The 15,245-nt window shown below is 46.1% G+C and overlaps 1 protein-coding gene across 2 annotated transcripts in view; it reads right to left on the bottom strand.

Moving 5' to 3' along the window:
* Positions 1–395: 395 nt before the first annotated feature.
* APEX2 (apurinic/apyrimidinic endodeoxyribonuclease 2) overlaps positions 396–15,245 on the bottom strand; it is a 56,078-nt gene continuing 41,228 nt past the window's right edge. For both annotated transcript variants that reach the window (XM_069645339.1, XM_069645340.1), the window contains 3 exons: positions 13,027–13,173; positions 11,835–11,904; positions 396–2,026 (listed from right to left, as the gene is read on the bottom strand). In XM_069645339.1, the coding sequence (XP_069501440.1) occupies positions 980–2,026; positions 11,835–11,904; positions 13,027–13,173 (1,264 nt within the window). In that variant the 3' untranslated portion in view covers positions 396–979. The remainder of the gene's footprint in view (positions 2,027–11,834; positions 11,905–13,026; positions 13,174–15,245) is intronic.

Genomic DNA, 15,245 nt, shown 5'->3' with positions numbered 1-15,245 from the left:
CTACACTGCCACCAAACACCCGGCGACTCCAACCTCAGGGTGGCCTTTTATTGACCATCCCAAAGTTCAACCGTTAGAAACTGGACGAACACCCCTGCTCAGGCAGTCTGATTAGCTCACTTTCGACAAATGTCTTTTAGACAGCTCCATGAAAACTGCAAATACACTGACTACATTTGTGACTGGGCTAGGTAACCAAGTTGCTGCCCATTAACATGTTCTGTTTGTAAGCCATTATGTTCTGTGCAGGTACGCATGTTCACCATTTCATTTGTTACACCAATGTTGCTCATTATCCACAAAAGGTTGCAACCCACCCACCCCTATACATTTTCTTGCGCCAGCGTAGTGAGATACTCAGCCATAGTAATAATTTCAGTTAAAAAAGGACTTCATAACTGATAAGTGCTTTTATTAATGAAAACATTTTCTGCACCACCCAATACTGAGAGGAACATTCTTGTTTTACAATACTCAACTTTGCCTGGCCAAAAATCAATGGTACTTTGAAACCCAATGTCGTGAAAAGGATCATGACTAGAGAGAGTAAAACTACACATCACCATAACAACGGAAAGGGGCCACCTGGCATAGCTGCTGGAAGTGGCCCCTTCCAGACTGAGGACCTGAATGAATGGGTCAAGCTCTGCTTCTGGTACAGAAATGGGATAGTTAGGCTGCAAGCTGAGACTCCCCCTCCAAGAGAGGCTTTTATTCTGACAGTAAGACACCTGGGTCAGGCTGGAGGGGGCAACTCCAGACAAAGGATTAGGAAAGGCTTCTGAGTTAAGTGCTGGGTGAGAAAGGCGCTAGCGGGTGACTGGGTTTGTTCCTTTCCTGATCCCCAGTTGTACAGCAGGCGGAGGAGGAACGTAAACGACTTGGATAGTAGCAATAAGCAGAGTCAAAGTTTCAAATGCAGAGAGAGAAAGTGGGGGGGAGGGGCAGAGAGGTGCATTGGCAACTCTTCTTACTTGTCTCACCTGCTGCTGGAAACCTTTTTACTGACCCATAGAAAGAAGTTGCAGCGGGCATCAGGGTTTGAGGAAAACCCCTCAGGCCGTGCACACACATAAAATTGCTTGCCACAGTTGGGCCCTTCTTTCTTCACTGTCCGCAGGACACATGGCTCGCTGTGACCCTTGCAGACAGGTGGTGGTGCTGGGCCCTTAAGCAAAGTTTTCCAGAAGTCTGCCTGAGGCTTGGCCTGAAATTCTGGTGTGCCACCTGCTGCAGGTTCCTCTAGGGTAACAGCACAGTTGCCATTCGGGACCTTGCTCTTAGTGTCCTGGCATTGCTCGATCTTCGGAGAGTTTTTATTCACCGTCGCTTTCGCCGCTTGGTCTTTGGCATTAGCTGGTTTGAAGAAACCTAGAAGGCTGGCCTGTCCACTGGGAAGGTCAGTTTTCTGCCTTTTTGCACCTTTTTTGCTTGTGTCTGTCCGCCATTGCTTTCGTTGGACCTTCGCCTGTCCCATGTCTCCCGCTGGTGACCGATTCTCCAAAGCCTCTGTGGTATTCTGAGAGCTCTGCAATTTTTCCTCAGCCACCAGGTGGTTGCTGGTCATGCGGTCAATTTTAACCAGAAACTGTGAAAGTTTTTGCTGCTTGCCAGCAAATTCTGGCAAGTATTTAGTGCACAATGCTGGGCACTTAGGGGCCGCAACCAGTCGGCACCTCAAGTTAGCTTTCACAGGGCAATGGTCCGAGCCCTCCACCTCTGGCATCAGGACAGAGTCTTCAAACTCATTCTCCACCAGGGCCCGGTCCCCAAAGATGTAATCAATCCTTGAACCATAGTTGGTCAGCCTGGCACCGGTGTTCGTACACCAACAGGTGAATGCATTCTGCTGCGTGGGGTGGAAGAATCTGAAGCTGTCGAGGAAGAGCCCGCCAGTTTGCTCCTCTGCAGCGGCCAGCGGCGACTCTTCCTCTTTTCCTGCAGATCCTGAGCCGGTAGCGTCACCGTTTCTGTGCACCAGAAACTGGTTCAGCCACTTGCGCCCTGGATTGTCTTCAAAGAATTCCTGGAGGGGTAAAAAAAGCAGGAGCTTTGTGAATGACAAAATATTACTTAATTGCATTATTCATTACCAACTGGGCAGGAGGAAAACAATCATCCCAAAACAAGTCAGTTTGTCCAGCGAGCAACTTGAAAGTCGGTATTACTAGATCCATCTGGACCAACATTGTACTCCTCATTTGGATTTGTCCCACCAAGGGTTCCATGTTAATTTGCAGGAAAAAAATTACTTCTAAGTCATTTACTTCGAAGCGATTACTTCACAATTTTACTTGGTGGGGGGCTGCCCCAATGCCCTCCTTTCCCGTCACTATTCCCTACCGCAAACACCTCCCCCAACCCCCTTTTTACTCCTTAGCCCACAACTATATAATTTGAAGTAATCACTTCAGAGTCAATTACTTCCCAGTAATTTCCATCGTTGAAACTACAGGTTACCGTCCCAAGATCGTTACATTATTTTCTAAACAGGCCTTCATTCATGACCCAGGAAAGACCGGCGTTCACAATCACTCGACACAATGCAACTCATGCCCTCTGTAAACCTCTGTAAACTCACTGCTCACACTAGGAAATGCTCTTCACATTACACTTAATACTGGTCTGTCAGTCCCCATCAACCACGGAAGGATGCAGGGCTGAATAAGCCTACCCCAGGGCACCAGCCCGTATATTGCCTGAAAATATATTTTTTAACCTAAAGAAGGACTCATGGGTGTATTGGATTGGATTTGTGGATACTAAATCCCTGCCCATCGCGGGAACTTGGTAACCTTTATGTAACTGAAGTCTCCTGCTGGACGGGAATTGCTTCAGCAAGGTTAGCGGCCTCAGATTACATGGTCTATGTATTTATTTGTGTGCACTCCACGGCCGGAGTTATTGTGCCGAAGCAAAATGAGATTTAATTTCTTTTTCATCAAAAGGTGGCTTTAAAGGTGCATGTGTGCTCAGGGACAACGAGGCACTAGAATGCTCACTTGGAGGAAGGCAAGGCAGCAGGCTCGGACTGGCCTGTAGGGCAGTGCCCGAAGCGTAGGCCTAACTAGCATATGGGACCCTTTTTTTGGTCAAAGCAGGCCAGAACTGTGGCCAAGGTATGATCGTTTGCCGAGTTATTTCACTGTGCAGCTAGTAGTTTGGATCATTGTTACTGCACAAATATGCTTCTAAAATGGAGAATTTTGCTTTAACATTCAGACGTTGCGAAACATTTTGCCAGTAAACTCTGCATTGGTTACTACTCAAACAGCCTGTCACAAAAGGAATGAGCTGCCATTAGCGGCTGCAGGGCACTTTCTTAGGTGAGCAAGCTAACTCTTTGACCTCCTTCCTATGGAGGCAAAGCATCAGAGACTCGAGCCGGATGTGAAAGCAAACCAGCAATTCTGAAATGTTGAACAAATGACGCAAAAGGGGAGCTCTTATTTGAAGCTACTTCTTTTAGCCACACTGAGCAGAAAGTGTTGTGCCCAGAGCTAAATTTGAAATAAACAAAATACCCCTACTACTTAGTTTACAAAGGTAGCTTAAACCAGATTTTCATGCCTTGTTATAAAATACTGCCGGAAGCCCTCACCTAGCCTACACCCACTTCCCACCTCCTTTCTCAAATGTAATTGGTTAAAGCAGCCCCACTTCAGCCTTTTCAACGTATGAGCCCTGAATTTCCAATGCAGGCTAACCGGCATAGTTTTATAACTAGGTAATGTGACGAATCTGATGATGTCATAACTCCTTTCCCAAAGGTAGCCTCTCCTCATGTGGCCAGGGCACAGCAGCCGCTACCTGATCCTGACCATGGGACTGGCTTTTGTGGAAGGATCACATTAGAGGAGACAACCCTCATGTGGGATGACGGGCATCATTAGAAGAGACATGGCACCCCCCCCCCCTTTACCTTTTAGGGACATGCCCTTCATTCCTCATGCCTTAACGGCAGGATGTGTTAATCCCCTTCCACAACCCTTAAATCCTGCTGACAGTATCCGCCAATATTCTGCAGCAAACAGAATGACCAAGATATACGAGAAAGAGAATTGCCCAAATGAAGATCACTAGGCTGAACCAGAAGGAGCAGTCTCCGGTTTAGGGGAAGCCAATTGGCTCTGAGCAACTCCCTTACTTGAAGCAGGAGTTCAACGATGCAAAAGCAAGAGCAACGGAGCGATACAACCACCTAGTCAGTGCTCAGATGTCAAGTAAGCAAAGAGACGCAGGAGAACCACGGAGAAGATTTCGCAGCTCAGGCTGGGAGTCCAGAAGGTGGCGAGCGAGGCCGAGAAGCGGCACAAAGAAAAAGGAAGGCAGCATCTGGCCCGGAGATACATTTCCGCTGGCAGGAGAGAAGCCAACGTATTTCCGCTGGCAGGAGAGAAGTCAAAAATGAGACACGAGGCAAAGGAGCTTTGTGCCGGTAAGGGAAGCCGAAGCGATACATGCCACCGGCCGCAGAGATGCGTCACCCAAAGTTCAGAGAGAGCGGAAGCGGAGAGGGACCAGAGCAGGGTCGGAGAAGGCAAAGGAGCCATCCTAAAGCCGGTGAGCCCACAGTGGAAAGTAGGAGGCCCAGGAGGGAGCTGGAGAAAACATTCCTGGTCCCTAGCTGGCAAATCCCCTACGGCTTACGTCACAAACTGATTTTCACAGTCCCAGTATTTGTGGAAGATACAAATACACCAGTGATAAGAGGAGATGGGGGGCGGGGAGCATATATCCTCAGATCTTGAAATTGGGTGAACATATGAGAGAACTTGGCAGGAGAGTACATCGGGTGTTTTGCAAGTCAGACAATCGGAAGGAAGATTCCTGCCCTTAGGATTTAGAATTGTATTGAATGTGGAAAAGACCTGGGGCCTCATTACGGGTCCAGCTGTAACCCTGCTGTGCTACCGGCGCGTTGCTGCTGGATCCGCAATAATTTACCGGCGTCTGACTTCCCAGTGCCACCGGGCTCTTAGAAGTCAGGCGGCCAGCAAGTCAGGCGCCAGTACATTTGTTAATCCCCATTCCCATAGAGTTCTATAGGACTCTATGGGAGGGGGACACGGGAGCACCGGCACCGTTGGCAACTGTTGCCGGTGCTCCAGTGACAAGTCTGCCTATTGTGGCCGCTGCGTCCGGCAGGGTCAGACCTGTCGGGCACAGTGGCTCCGGCAGGCAGACTTGCAGTTTGCCGGTTCAGAAACAAGGGTGGCGGTGAGGTTACCAGCACCCTTGTTTCCGGACCGGCAAACATATAATGAGGCCCCTGGAGAAGTGAGTCATTTCCCCTGCTGGAGAAGTGAGTAATTTCCCCTGGAGTGAATTGCAACACCAAGAGGAGGAGATTATCCTCTTGGGCTGCAAAGAACCTGGTTGTTATTTTGAACTTTTATTTTGGTAGAGAGAAACCTGGGGAAAGCAGTGATTCCCTGGAACCGTGAATATTATCCATTTGGCACGTTTGTTGGATTTTCACCTTTTTTATTGAACTTGAACATTTGTGCACTTTTCAAGCCAAAGATAATATCCTTAACACCTTAGAATTAATTTTAGAGTGAGAGGACTGGGACAGGATTTCGGACACATGCCAGGTAGGGCAATAACTCCTAGAAAAGGGACCTTGAGGCATTTAACAACACTTATTATTTAATAAATGTTTATACCAATCACCATGCGTCCTCTGTGACCGCATCTCACTCCTAGTTCCTCACAATAATTAACTAGTCAAACGTTTGATTTCACAACTGCAACGATTATTGTCACAACAACAGATTGTTACACACAGAACCAGTGGAAAGACTAGAGAGCAGCTAGTTCTACCAAAGACACGAGGAAAAGGTGATGGTGGGTAGATGTGGCTATGCAAGGGCCCCAGGTGTCCAACAAAGAAGTCCACTGTTGCTCATAATTGCAGCGAAGAAGGGCTCAGACTTCTTTTTATTTAAAACATATAATAATAAAAAGGACACCAAGGGGAGGTTCCCAGACATTGTTCTTTCTGTAAAACAAAATAAATTTTTTTTAAAAAAAGACTACATAAAGACTACATAACCTGCACATTATCCTTAATCATTATGGAGACTAGTGCAGAAAAGGCCAGAGCAGAACTGTGTAGGAGACAAACAGATCCACAAAGCATTGCACCGAAGAACCAGACGTACACTCGAAATGTTCAGTTCACAGTGTAAATTTACAAGGAAATTAAAAGGTGGCAAACCCGAAACACCGGGGGCAACACATTGAGGAGATATCCAAGTTCCCACTTGCATCAAGAGAGCGACTGTGCCAGAGGAAGCAGAAATGTGGGTAGGTATGAGAGTGGCTAGTTACACCTGAAGAATATAAATACCAATGTTTATGATTTCGGATTCGTGTAAGGCAACTGTAGTAGTTTGGCTTGCTGTTTCTGTCCAGTTGAGCTGCATTCATCCAACCGGGTTTTTTGCCTGACCCTGATATCCATCTTCAGGTAAACACTGGCTGAATGATAGTCAACACAATAGAGCATTAATTCAATCAGATTTTTGTCTAAGTCTACATGCAAGTGTCAGGTGCAAATACATTTTTATGAATTCATCTGCGACCCTGCAGACTGACTCACTTGAATTCCTCTTGGTTTGGTGTTCACGAGAAGGAGAGATTGAACGTTTGAGAACATGCAAATGAATATAAACAATTTCCAGTGTCTCCCAAACCTTTAGTGAGTTTTCGTTGCAATCACTAAGGCTGTTTTGTCAAATGCAAGAGCACAGCAATTCCAAGATGGCCAATGCACTTCAGCGCACAGTACAACAAAGCTGTACAGACATGCTCTCTTCTGTGTACATGTTGTCCTATGGAGGGAGCAGGGATGTGCTCTCCCAAATCAAGTCCTTTGTCCCTCTGAAAGGAGTCTGCTCTGCAGGGACATCTGCGGTTACTGCTGTACCCAGACAGGCCATTCACTGCCTTTTATACAGAGGTGGGAACTAGCTTCAAGTTGACACATTGCATACCAAAGGGGTATTAGCCCCGCTTTTCCTGTTGTCTGTCCGGCAACTAAGTCCCCTCAGTAGGCTTGCTTGAATTATCTTGTTAGTATGCACTGCCACCAGCTGGATTGAACAAAAGGAATGCAGATCCATGGATCCTTTGAGATTTAAATTAGGCTGCCCATGGCTGGAGGAAGGTGTGCCTTTCCCCCTTCTTGAGATGCTTTGATGTTCCCGGGAACTGTCACATTCCAGCTGAATATGACAGGGGAAGACCCGGAGTACATGTGACTATTCATTTTGTGCGGTAAGAAGATGAAATGTGCACCGAATGGTCTCACACATTTCTCGGGGGCTGATCTATCATTCATTTTCATGACTAAAAAAAATAAAAAAGCCCTGTGCGGATGGTCGAATTCCTTACAGCAGGGAAAACCTTTTTAGAAATGGGGAAAGTTAGGGTTTCTCTTTATTTTCTCAAACAAATAAAAGTGTATAGCAATCATCATGCCACCTGTGTGTCAGTCTCCTCCTTCTGCGCCTTTACAATATATATTTGTGATATAATACATGTGAATATTTTTCAGTATACCAGTGTTTATTCTATGGATGGTGTGTGTACTAACTGTACCTTTGTGTCAGACAACAAACATGTCCAGGAGTGCATCCTGACTGGTCTGTCACGTTACAATGTTAAGAGAGGATTCACTTTCTTTTTGTCTAGGTGCTTTGTCCCACCTTAAGATTAGTGGTTGTATAGCCCTAACCATTGGCCTGTGCAACAAACAGCTTAACACTGACTAGAACCCTGATCCCAAGTTGGACTATGTGACAATGCAGACGAAGTAAAAGCAAGAAGAAACGAATGTGGGAAGAAGTGAATGTAGAAACGTTCAGTAGAGAAGATATTGTTTAGAAGAAACATACCGTATCATGTATAAGAAAGTAAGAAAAGTCAACTGCACGTTCCTAGTCATGCTGTTCTGGTCTGTCGACAAGCACAAAGGCTGCGGACCGAACCACCCCTCCCCCCGGCTCCTAATATAATCCAAAATATAGTAAACCCAAACATCCAGGCGGTCAGAATAGCCAAGTGCAGCAAGGTGAAAACATGGAACACGCCATGGCTCACTGAGGAGGATAGCCTTATCTGGAATGATCATTGTAGTTAAAGTGGCGGCGGCACAGTTCTGGCTGCCTGGCAGGCAGACTCGCTTCTCATCCACAAGATAGCAATCAGAGGCACTCTGAACTTGCCCTGTGTAAAGACAGTGCACCCAGCACCCTACACTCACGATTCATCAGCATGTTCTCAGCAAGCCTCGTGAACTAGTGCCAACGTCAAGGAAGATGGTGCATTCGGCATCTGCTACCTTCAACCAATTATTCTTCATAACTCTTTTCCTGCTGCACTTTTGCACATTTTTGGTTGTGGCTAGACAAGTCTGATGTTTCAAGTTGACAACAAAAACCACGCCAGCCCCACCTATTTAGCTGCATGTAGGCAACACGCTGTCCATATGTTACTGTATAACCTGCATGTCATTGAAGTTGTTTGGCTATGCTGCTGCAATACAATGCACATCCTTCAGCACACACCAAGGAACGCGGTAGGAGTTGCAGCTGAAACTCGAGGTCTACTGGCCTTTATCACCTGCATAGGTGCCACTGACGAGTTGAAAGAATGCTTCCAGCTCATTGGGAAGCATTCCTGAGCGCGTCGAAGACGTGATTAAAAATATCAAGTTGCGCTGGCTGCCTTGGATTGGAATCCTTCCTGTCTGGCATGTGAGAATGTGACAGCCATACCTGGCATAGGATGAGGGTGCCAGAGCACACCCTGCCACGACCTGACAAATGATAGTACCAACTGGGCATGGTATGCGCACACACCAAGCACGATATAGCAATGTTTAGTTATATAAATGGAGAAGACGCTTTGTTTCCTGAACACATCTACAAACATAGGAACATGCAGCGCTCTCCCGCTGCAGATAATTGAGAATAACCTGTGCTCCACTACTTTACAAAATGAGGAATTACTATATTGTCTGAAAAGGTAAAGACCTAGGACAAAGACGACAAGACCATTGGTTACTCCTTCTCAATCTGCAACTGGCCAAATCGAGCGTGCTGTCCTAGTGAGTGAAAAAGGGCCCTTGCAGGGGTCGTAGGAAGAAGGCAGGGAGAAGCAGCAGTGTTGTCAATGTCGCTGCATTGTCCACCAGGTCTCCTTTTCAGAACGTGCCATCCCTGCCCCTCAGAGCCCACACCACTCAAATGTGATGCCAATTACTAGGTGGACCTCTTCTCAGTCTGCACACAAGTGGCGCGTATTCCAGCCCCCTCGGATTTGTAGCGAGAACATGCATGCATCATAAAAGTTCTAAGCGTTAAACCCAGCGACAGAGGGGACTATACCTGAGAATCACAATCGGTTAAGTACTTGGGTATTGTAAAAACGATGCTTCACACTCCTACAGGACAGTAATTCCACCTGCCTACAGTCCCCTTCATCACAAAATAGCAAGATGGCGCTTATTGCCAATATCCACATATGGGAAGATAGTCATTTCCAAAATGCATATTGTCCCTGAACTTATCTACAGATTTCAAAACATTCCAATATGGCAGGGTGGCAGCTTCTCTGGACAACTGCGCTCACTACTAATACAGACACGCCCTTCTCCCAAGGTGCCAATATGGAACTCTACTTTCTGGCACTGCAGGCCCAACTTGCCTCCTACTGGATGCCTGGGGCCCAATTCTTTCCCCGTGCCAGAACAGAGAAACATCAATCAACCCCTATCCAGTAAACGCCATGCTGCCCTCACCTACTCCAACTCACACTCTCTGCATGCCTGAAACTAAAGCACACGAACATGTGCAAGCCCGGTTTTCATAAGTCGCTAAAGTTGAGCTTATCGGGCATTAAGGGGCTAGATTTTTCATGTGATAAAGCACTAGCGAGAAGATGGTCCCATCTTTGGATAAAATACATGTACAATATGTATCCAGGAGGCTTTTTTGTTTCCAGTGAGCAATTCACTGAGAAAGTAAGGAATGCTTTTCTTTTACTCTCCCAATATTTCCACAGGTGCATGGCTTTTAAGGCTTGGTCTTCACATTTGCCCCCAGAAGCCTCCCAAATCCCCATCCTTCAATGGATCGTAAATTCTGCTAGTTGTCGTATAATTGGATCAAGGCTGTTAACGCAAGATCTTTCGGCCCCTCCCTCCATCGTGAGTAGCATGAGATGGGAAAGAGGTCTCCATGAACATTTAGAAGACCAGACATGGACTGCTTTGTGTGGCTATAGCCACACGGTGTACCTTAACACGTTTACATTCCTACAATACAAAGTCCTACATCAGGCATATATAACCACTGCACACCAGAGGAAATTTGACCCATCCTCCAGAAGAGAATGCACCAAATGCCACTCAGAAAATGTCTAATATCGGCATGTCCTATGATATTAACATTCTGGCACCCGCTCCTCTCTATAGTATGGAAACAGATTCACAAAGATATCCCACTGAATCTCCTGTGAGGTCTATTTGGAAGAGTGAAGGGGCTCCCTAAAACCATTGTCAAACTACTATCCATGTGTATAATTGCTAAGTGTTGCATATTGTTGAGCTGGAATACGAGAATACCCCCTCACAAAGGGACATAACCTGGTTCTATGACACAGAGTTCCTTTACTGCACGCGTGTGCTCTCAAACCAGCGCCCCACAGACATTTGAGCACCATGCCTACACCTACGTGGTGATCTTGCCAACACAGACCCTGAATAAGCCGCTGTGGACTAAGGGGTGTCCGTATCTAGGTAAGTTCATGAAATCAGAGATGAAATTAGAGCCCTGAACTCAATATCACTACAAAGCTCCACTTTCTTCTGTTATTCTTAAAGCCTGGTGCACACTAGGAATTAATGGTATGCTTCTGTATTGCACTTCTGTTGCCTACACTGTATGCTGTCATAAATCCTAAATAAAGGCTTAAAAAAAAAGCTCAAACTATCTGTAGCATGTTAAATGGACCGTTGCAACATCAAAATGCAATTAGTGTCCTTCACTTAACATCTGATGATGGGTACATGTGTTAATATTAAATACAAATAAAGTTGTGTATATCCATTTTTGGTATCAATTCTTTAATTTTGGCTGATGGGGCTATTCTTTATTTTTAACAAGAGGGAGAGATTACACCTGCAATCCCACCTTCCCCTTCCAGCTACCAGTTTTTAATTTGCGTTCACCTCCCTCTCAAATCGACGTTCTACTGTGAGACTTCCGTACAAATGCCTAGTCACCCACCACCCTTTTGCTGTCAGCAGGGCCGGCCAATTTTTCTTTTTCTTACTCCCTTGCTCGGGCCCCTGGCAGGGAGTTAATCACTGGAATAGGGCGCTCATGCTAATGCACGAGAGGCCTATTCCAATAAGAAACATCCTCGCTCCCGTGTCAGAGTGCGCATTTAATAACAAAAGGGTGCCTGCCACGCCTTCTCCCACTACGCCAGCTCAGTGGAGCCCTTGAAAGACTCCACCGAGCTGGTGTGGCGGGGGGCTAATGGCGCCCCGGGCGGTCGCCCGGCTAGTCCTGCCCTAAGGCTGGCCCTGACTGTCATTTCAAAAGTAGAGCAAAAAAGGCAAATTCTGTGAACAAAGCTGCCATAATCTATGTATGCTACCTTCAATTGACAGTTAAAATATACACTTAATGCCATTTAGTTGATGTTTATGGAGTTATTCATTTCTTTCGAGAGCCCCGCAGGTCACCCTGGTAATGGGTGGGAGAGGGCAGTAGAGCCCGGGGCAGTAATGTGTATAATAAAGACAGGATATCTACCGGATCTTTCGGATCGCAGGTGTCGATAATTCGGTGAGATGTGTTCACGTCCCCCAGGATGATGACGTGGCTGCAAAATAATAAAGGGCAAAAGGACAAATAAAAAACACATCAGCAAAACAGTGCGGTTCATCCATCACAAAGCCCAAACCCTCATCCCCAACCCCAAAAAGAGCACAGGGTCTAGCTCACATAGAACTGCTACCCAACGTCCAAATGTGTATATGCACACAGATTAGTACATGAGGAATAGTTCACTACTGCAACAACACAGGACTTGCCATTTGTGTATCCGTTTATCTTGGTGCAACATTTTAGATTACCTATATTTACCTTCCTTACACAATCACATGCATTCACATCTGCCACTGGACAGGACACACCACATTACACCTCCTGCCAACCACATGAGCCATCATTCCTCCCTTTGCTCCTCTCCTTCCCTCTCACCCCAGGCATAATACTTCCTCTGCTCAAATGCAGAGAACATACCATGTGCTTCCATCCCAGAAAATGGGCCTTTCTAGTCCTTACTCCGGCACACTCACCACAAAGCAATTGGATTTCCTCCTCTTTAACAAGCAGGCTGTGCTATGCCCCTTTTCCTAGCTGTAGCACATTGGCAAGCCTATTCTCCAATTCACCACACAGGGCACATCACTCAGCCAGGGGCAGTTCTATACTTCGCTGCTGTCATAGCATACACTGCAGGGTTCGACATTGAGATTCAATAAGCAGGTTGGCATCACCCAGTAGGCAGGAGCTACTGCAGGGGAACCAGGAGCTACCAGAGATGCTCCTTTAACCTTTTGTCCATTTTGTATAACCAATGTGTTCAAATGTGTTCTAATTATTTTGTATTAACATTCTCAGATACTCAAAGTTAATGTCAAATTTACGTGTTTGGACGGCACGAGTTGGCCCTAGGAGCCAAAAGTAGCTGTTGGTTTCAAGCTTAGGAGATTCTAGTATGCTAGAAGCAGATGCTAAATAGCTCCTAGCTCCCCTCAATTTCGAAACCCGCACTTCACCTCTCTGAAATCGATTGGATGCATCTTGTCAGCCCCTTCCCAATGCATAGGAAATACTAATCCTTCCCACCAGCCACCCACCACTGCAGAGATCCTAGGTTCCAATGAAAATCCCTGATCACCCTCAAAAATGAGATTGCATTCCCAAACTGCTTACTAACCCTCCAGAGCGCAGGATGGCTTCCGCTCTGGCTTGCAACAGGTGGTAAAAGCGTAGCTTGTATGTTTTGCGTTCTGGCTTCTCCGGGTCTGCACGGGGGCAGTATACGTTGATAACAGTTAGTGTTTCCTCTTGCTCCTCCCGCGTGCTGTGAGGAAGACAAGGAGCATCATATGTTCAGGATTTCTGCTTAGTCTAGTTCAGGGCAGGTCAATAGTCAGTGGTTAACAAGAGGGCAAGGGAGGCAATTCGAACATAACGGGGCATCTGAAAGTAGGTATACAAGGTTTACAGGTGGGGGAAAACAACATGGGGAGAGAAGTTAAGACTAAAAGGAGCTTAATGAAGGAAGTGGGATGAGGCACTGAAATATTCCCCATATGCACATAATAAAGTAGGAAAGGTCAGGAGGCTAACTTGCATTCAACACACTTGCACAGGTCAAATAGCCACAAACAATCCGTAACAACCATCCAGTAGTCTGGTGGTGCAGGTCATGTGACAGAATGAGGTCATGACAGAAATGCCCAGAAAAGACCACAGGTGCACTTGGAAAGCCACAGGCCTAGATGTTTTTGGGCCTACAACATCCATCCCTCACATATACAGTCTTTACAAGGACAAGTGCATAGTGAGTAATCTCCATACCAATAGCTCTCCAGTAAGACCGTGGACCAGTATCCCAATTACCTTCTTAGCTATTGATTTCACTCATTAAAAGTTGGGCATTCCGGCACTAGTGCAGGGGCCTGCTATGTCTGGCTCTCCAGAAATTTTGACTACACCTGCGTCAGCCGTAGCCAGCATATTCAATGGTGAGGGATCATGATTTGCAGTCCAAAAGATCTAGCAAGCACCAGGCTTCAGACACTGGCCCTAGTAAAACGAATATGCAAAACCTACAAAATGGAGCCATCCGAGGGCAAAGCAGAACCAAACCCTTGCCTGCCTTATTACAGACACAACATAGTCAAGGTATGTGTTCACAAAGGGGTACAAACTCAAATATTGGCTGACAATAAGCATGAGAATACCATTCCATGTGGAGACTGTAGATGGCCTTTGACTCCAGTGTCACTGCGTGAGGCCCGATTGAATGCAGTGATTATCACTGGCATGTCCCTGTGAATTAAGAGTCAGAATGGATGTGGGTGTACTGTGTGGATGGTTCAACAGCAGGGCTGGTGCTGTACAGAGGCGGAGTGAAGCAGAGACAACAGAAAGCACAGTAGAATGGCAGTGTCCTGCTCAAGTATCAAGATGGTGGGCAGCTTGAGCTGGAAGCCGACAGGTCAAGTAAGAGTAGAGTAGAAACCAACCCGCCCAACTAGGGAAGTGCAGAGAAGTCAACCCAATTTTTGAAACCCTAACACAAGTTCAGTAGCTCAAGCTAATTAAAACAAATGGGGAAAACAGAAGATAATCGTCTCAAAAAGGCAGTTGGAGGGGTCTTTTTTCACACTAATTAAGATAAATGTACTTTAAGGAGCAACAGGTGATTTATTCAAGTCATAAAAAACGCACTGGCGTGTCCTTGAATGTGAATTATTGTAAACTAGATTAAAAAAGGAGCAGAAGGTATACAGCGTTTAAACATTAACCCTTGTGGTGTGTGTAATATTATTTACGCACATACAATGGGTCCATGCCAGGTTTGTTATCAAAGCTTGTGATCCAGGCAAGGCAAGCTTGGGTGGATTTGTTGGCAGCCTTTGACGCAGCCTACCACGGAATTCAACTTGCATGCCTGGATGGATTGGGGATAGAAGGGGCAATTGCATGGAGTTGGTTTTCTTCCTTTTTAACAAAGCAAATTCAGTCTCTGTTGGTACAACCATTTATAGAAAATGCAAAACCACTCGGTTGTGGCGTTACACAAGACCCCTCTCTGTCCCCTGCATGGTTCTCAGCAGAATTGTCTCCAATCCAGCAGAAACAGGATCATTCAAACGTTTTTGCACCTGGCTTCTAATTTACAATCTTAAATGTTTTGCGCTAATTGAAAACAGGGTTGCCCACCTCAATTAAAAGCTGCGGCGAGCCTCACAGATCACTCCTCATCTTGCCAAATGACACTGGCTTCTGGTAAAGCAACTGATAGTCTGCAAAACCTTCAGTATGGTATGCAGATAATGCCCAATCCATACTGGAGTTCAGTTTCTTTCATCCAGGATTAAAAAGTACACTCCCAATGCAAACCTCACACTTCACCAATCATGT

This window comes from Ambystoma mexicanum, chromosome 2p, assembly GCF_040938575.1.
Source record: "Ambystoma mexicanum isolate Mex_15411 chromosome 2p, UKY_AmexF1_1, whole genome shotgun sequence".
Lineage (NCBI taxonomy): Eukaryota > Metazoa > Chordata > Amphibia > Caudata > Ambystomatidae > Ambystoma > Ambystoma mexicanum.
Note: the sequence above shows the minus strand (reverse complement) of the source record. Positions and strands in the feature narration are given on the sequence as shown.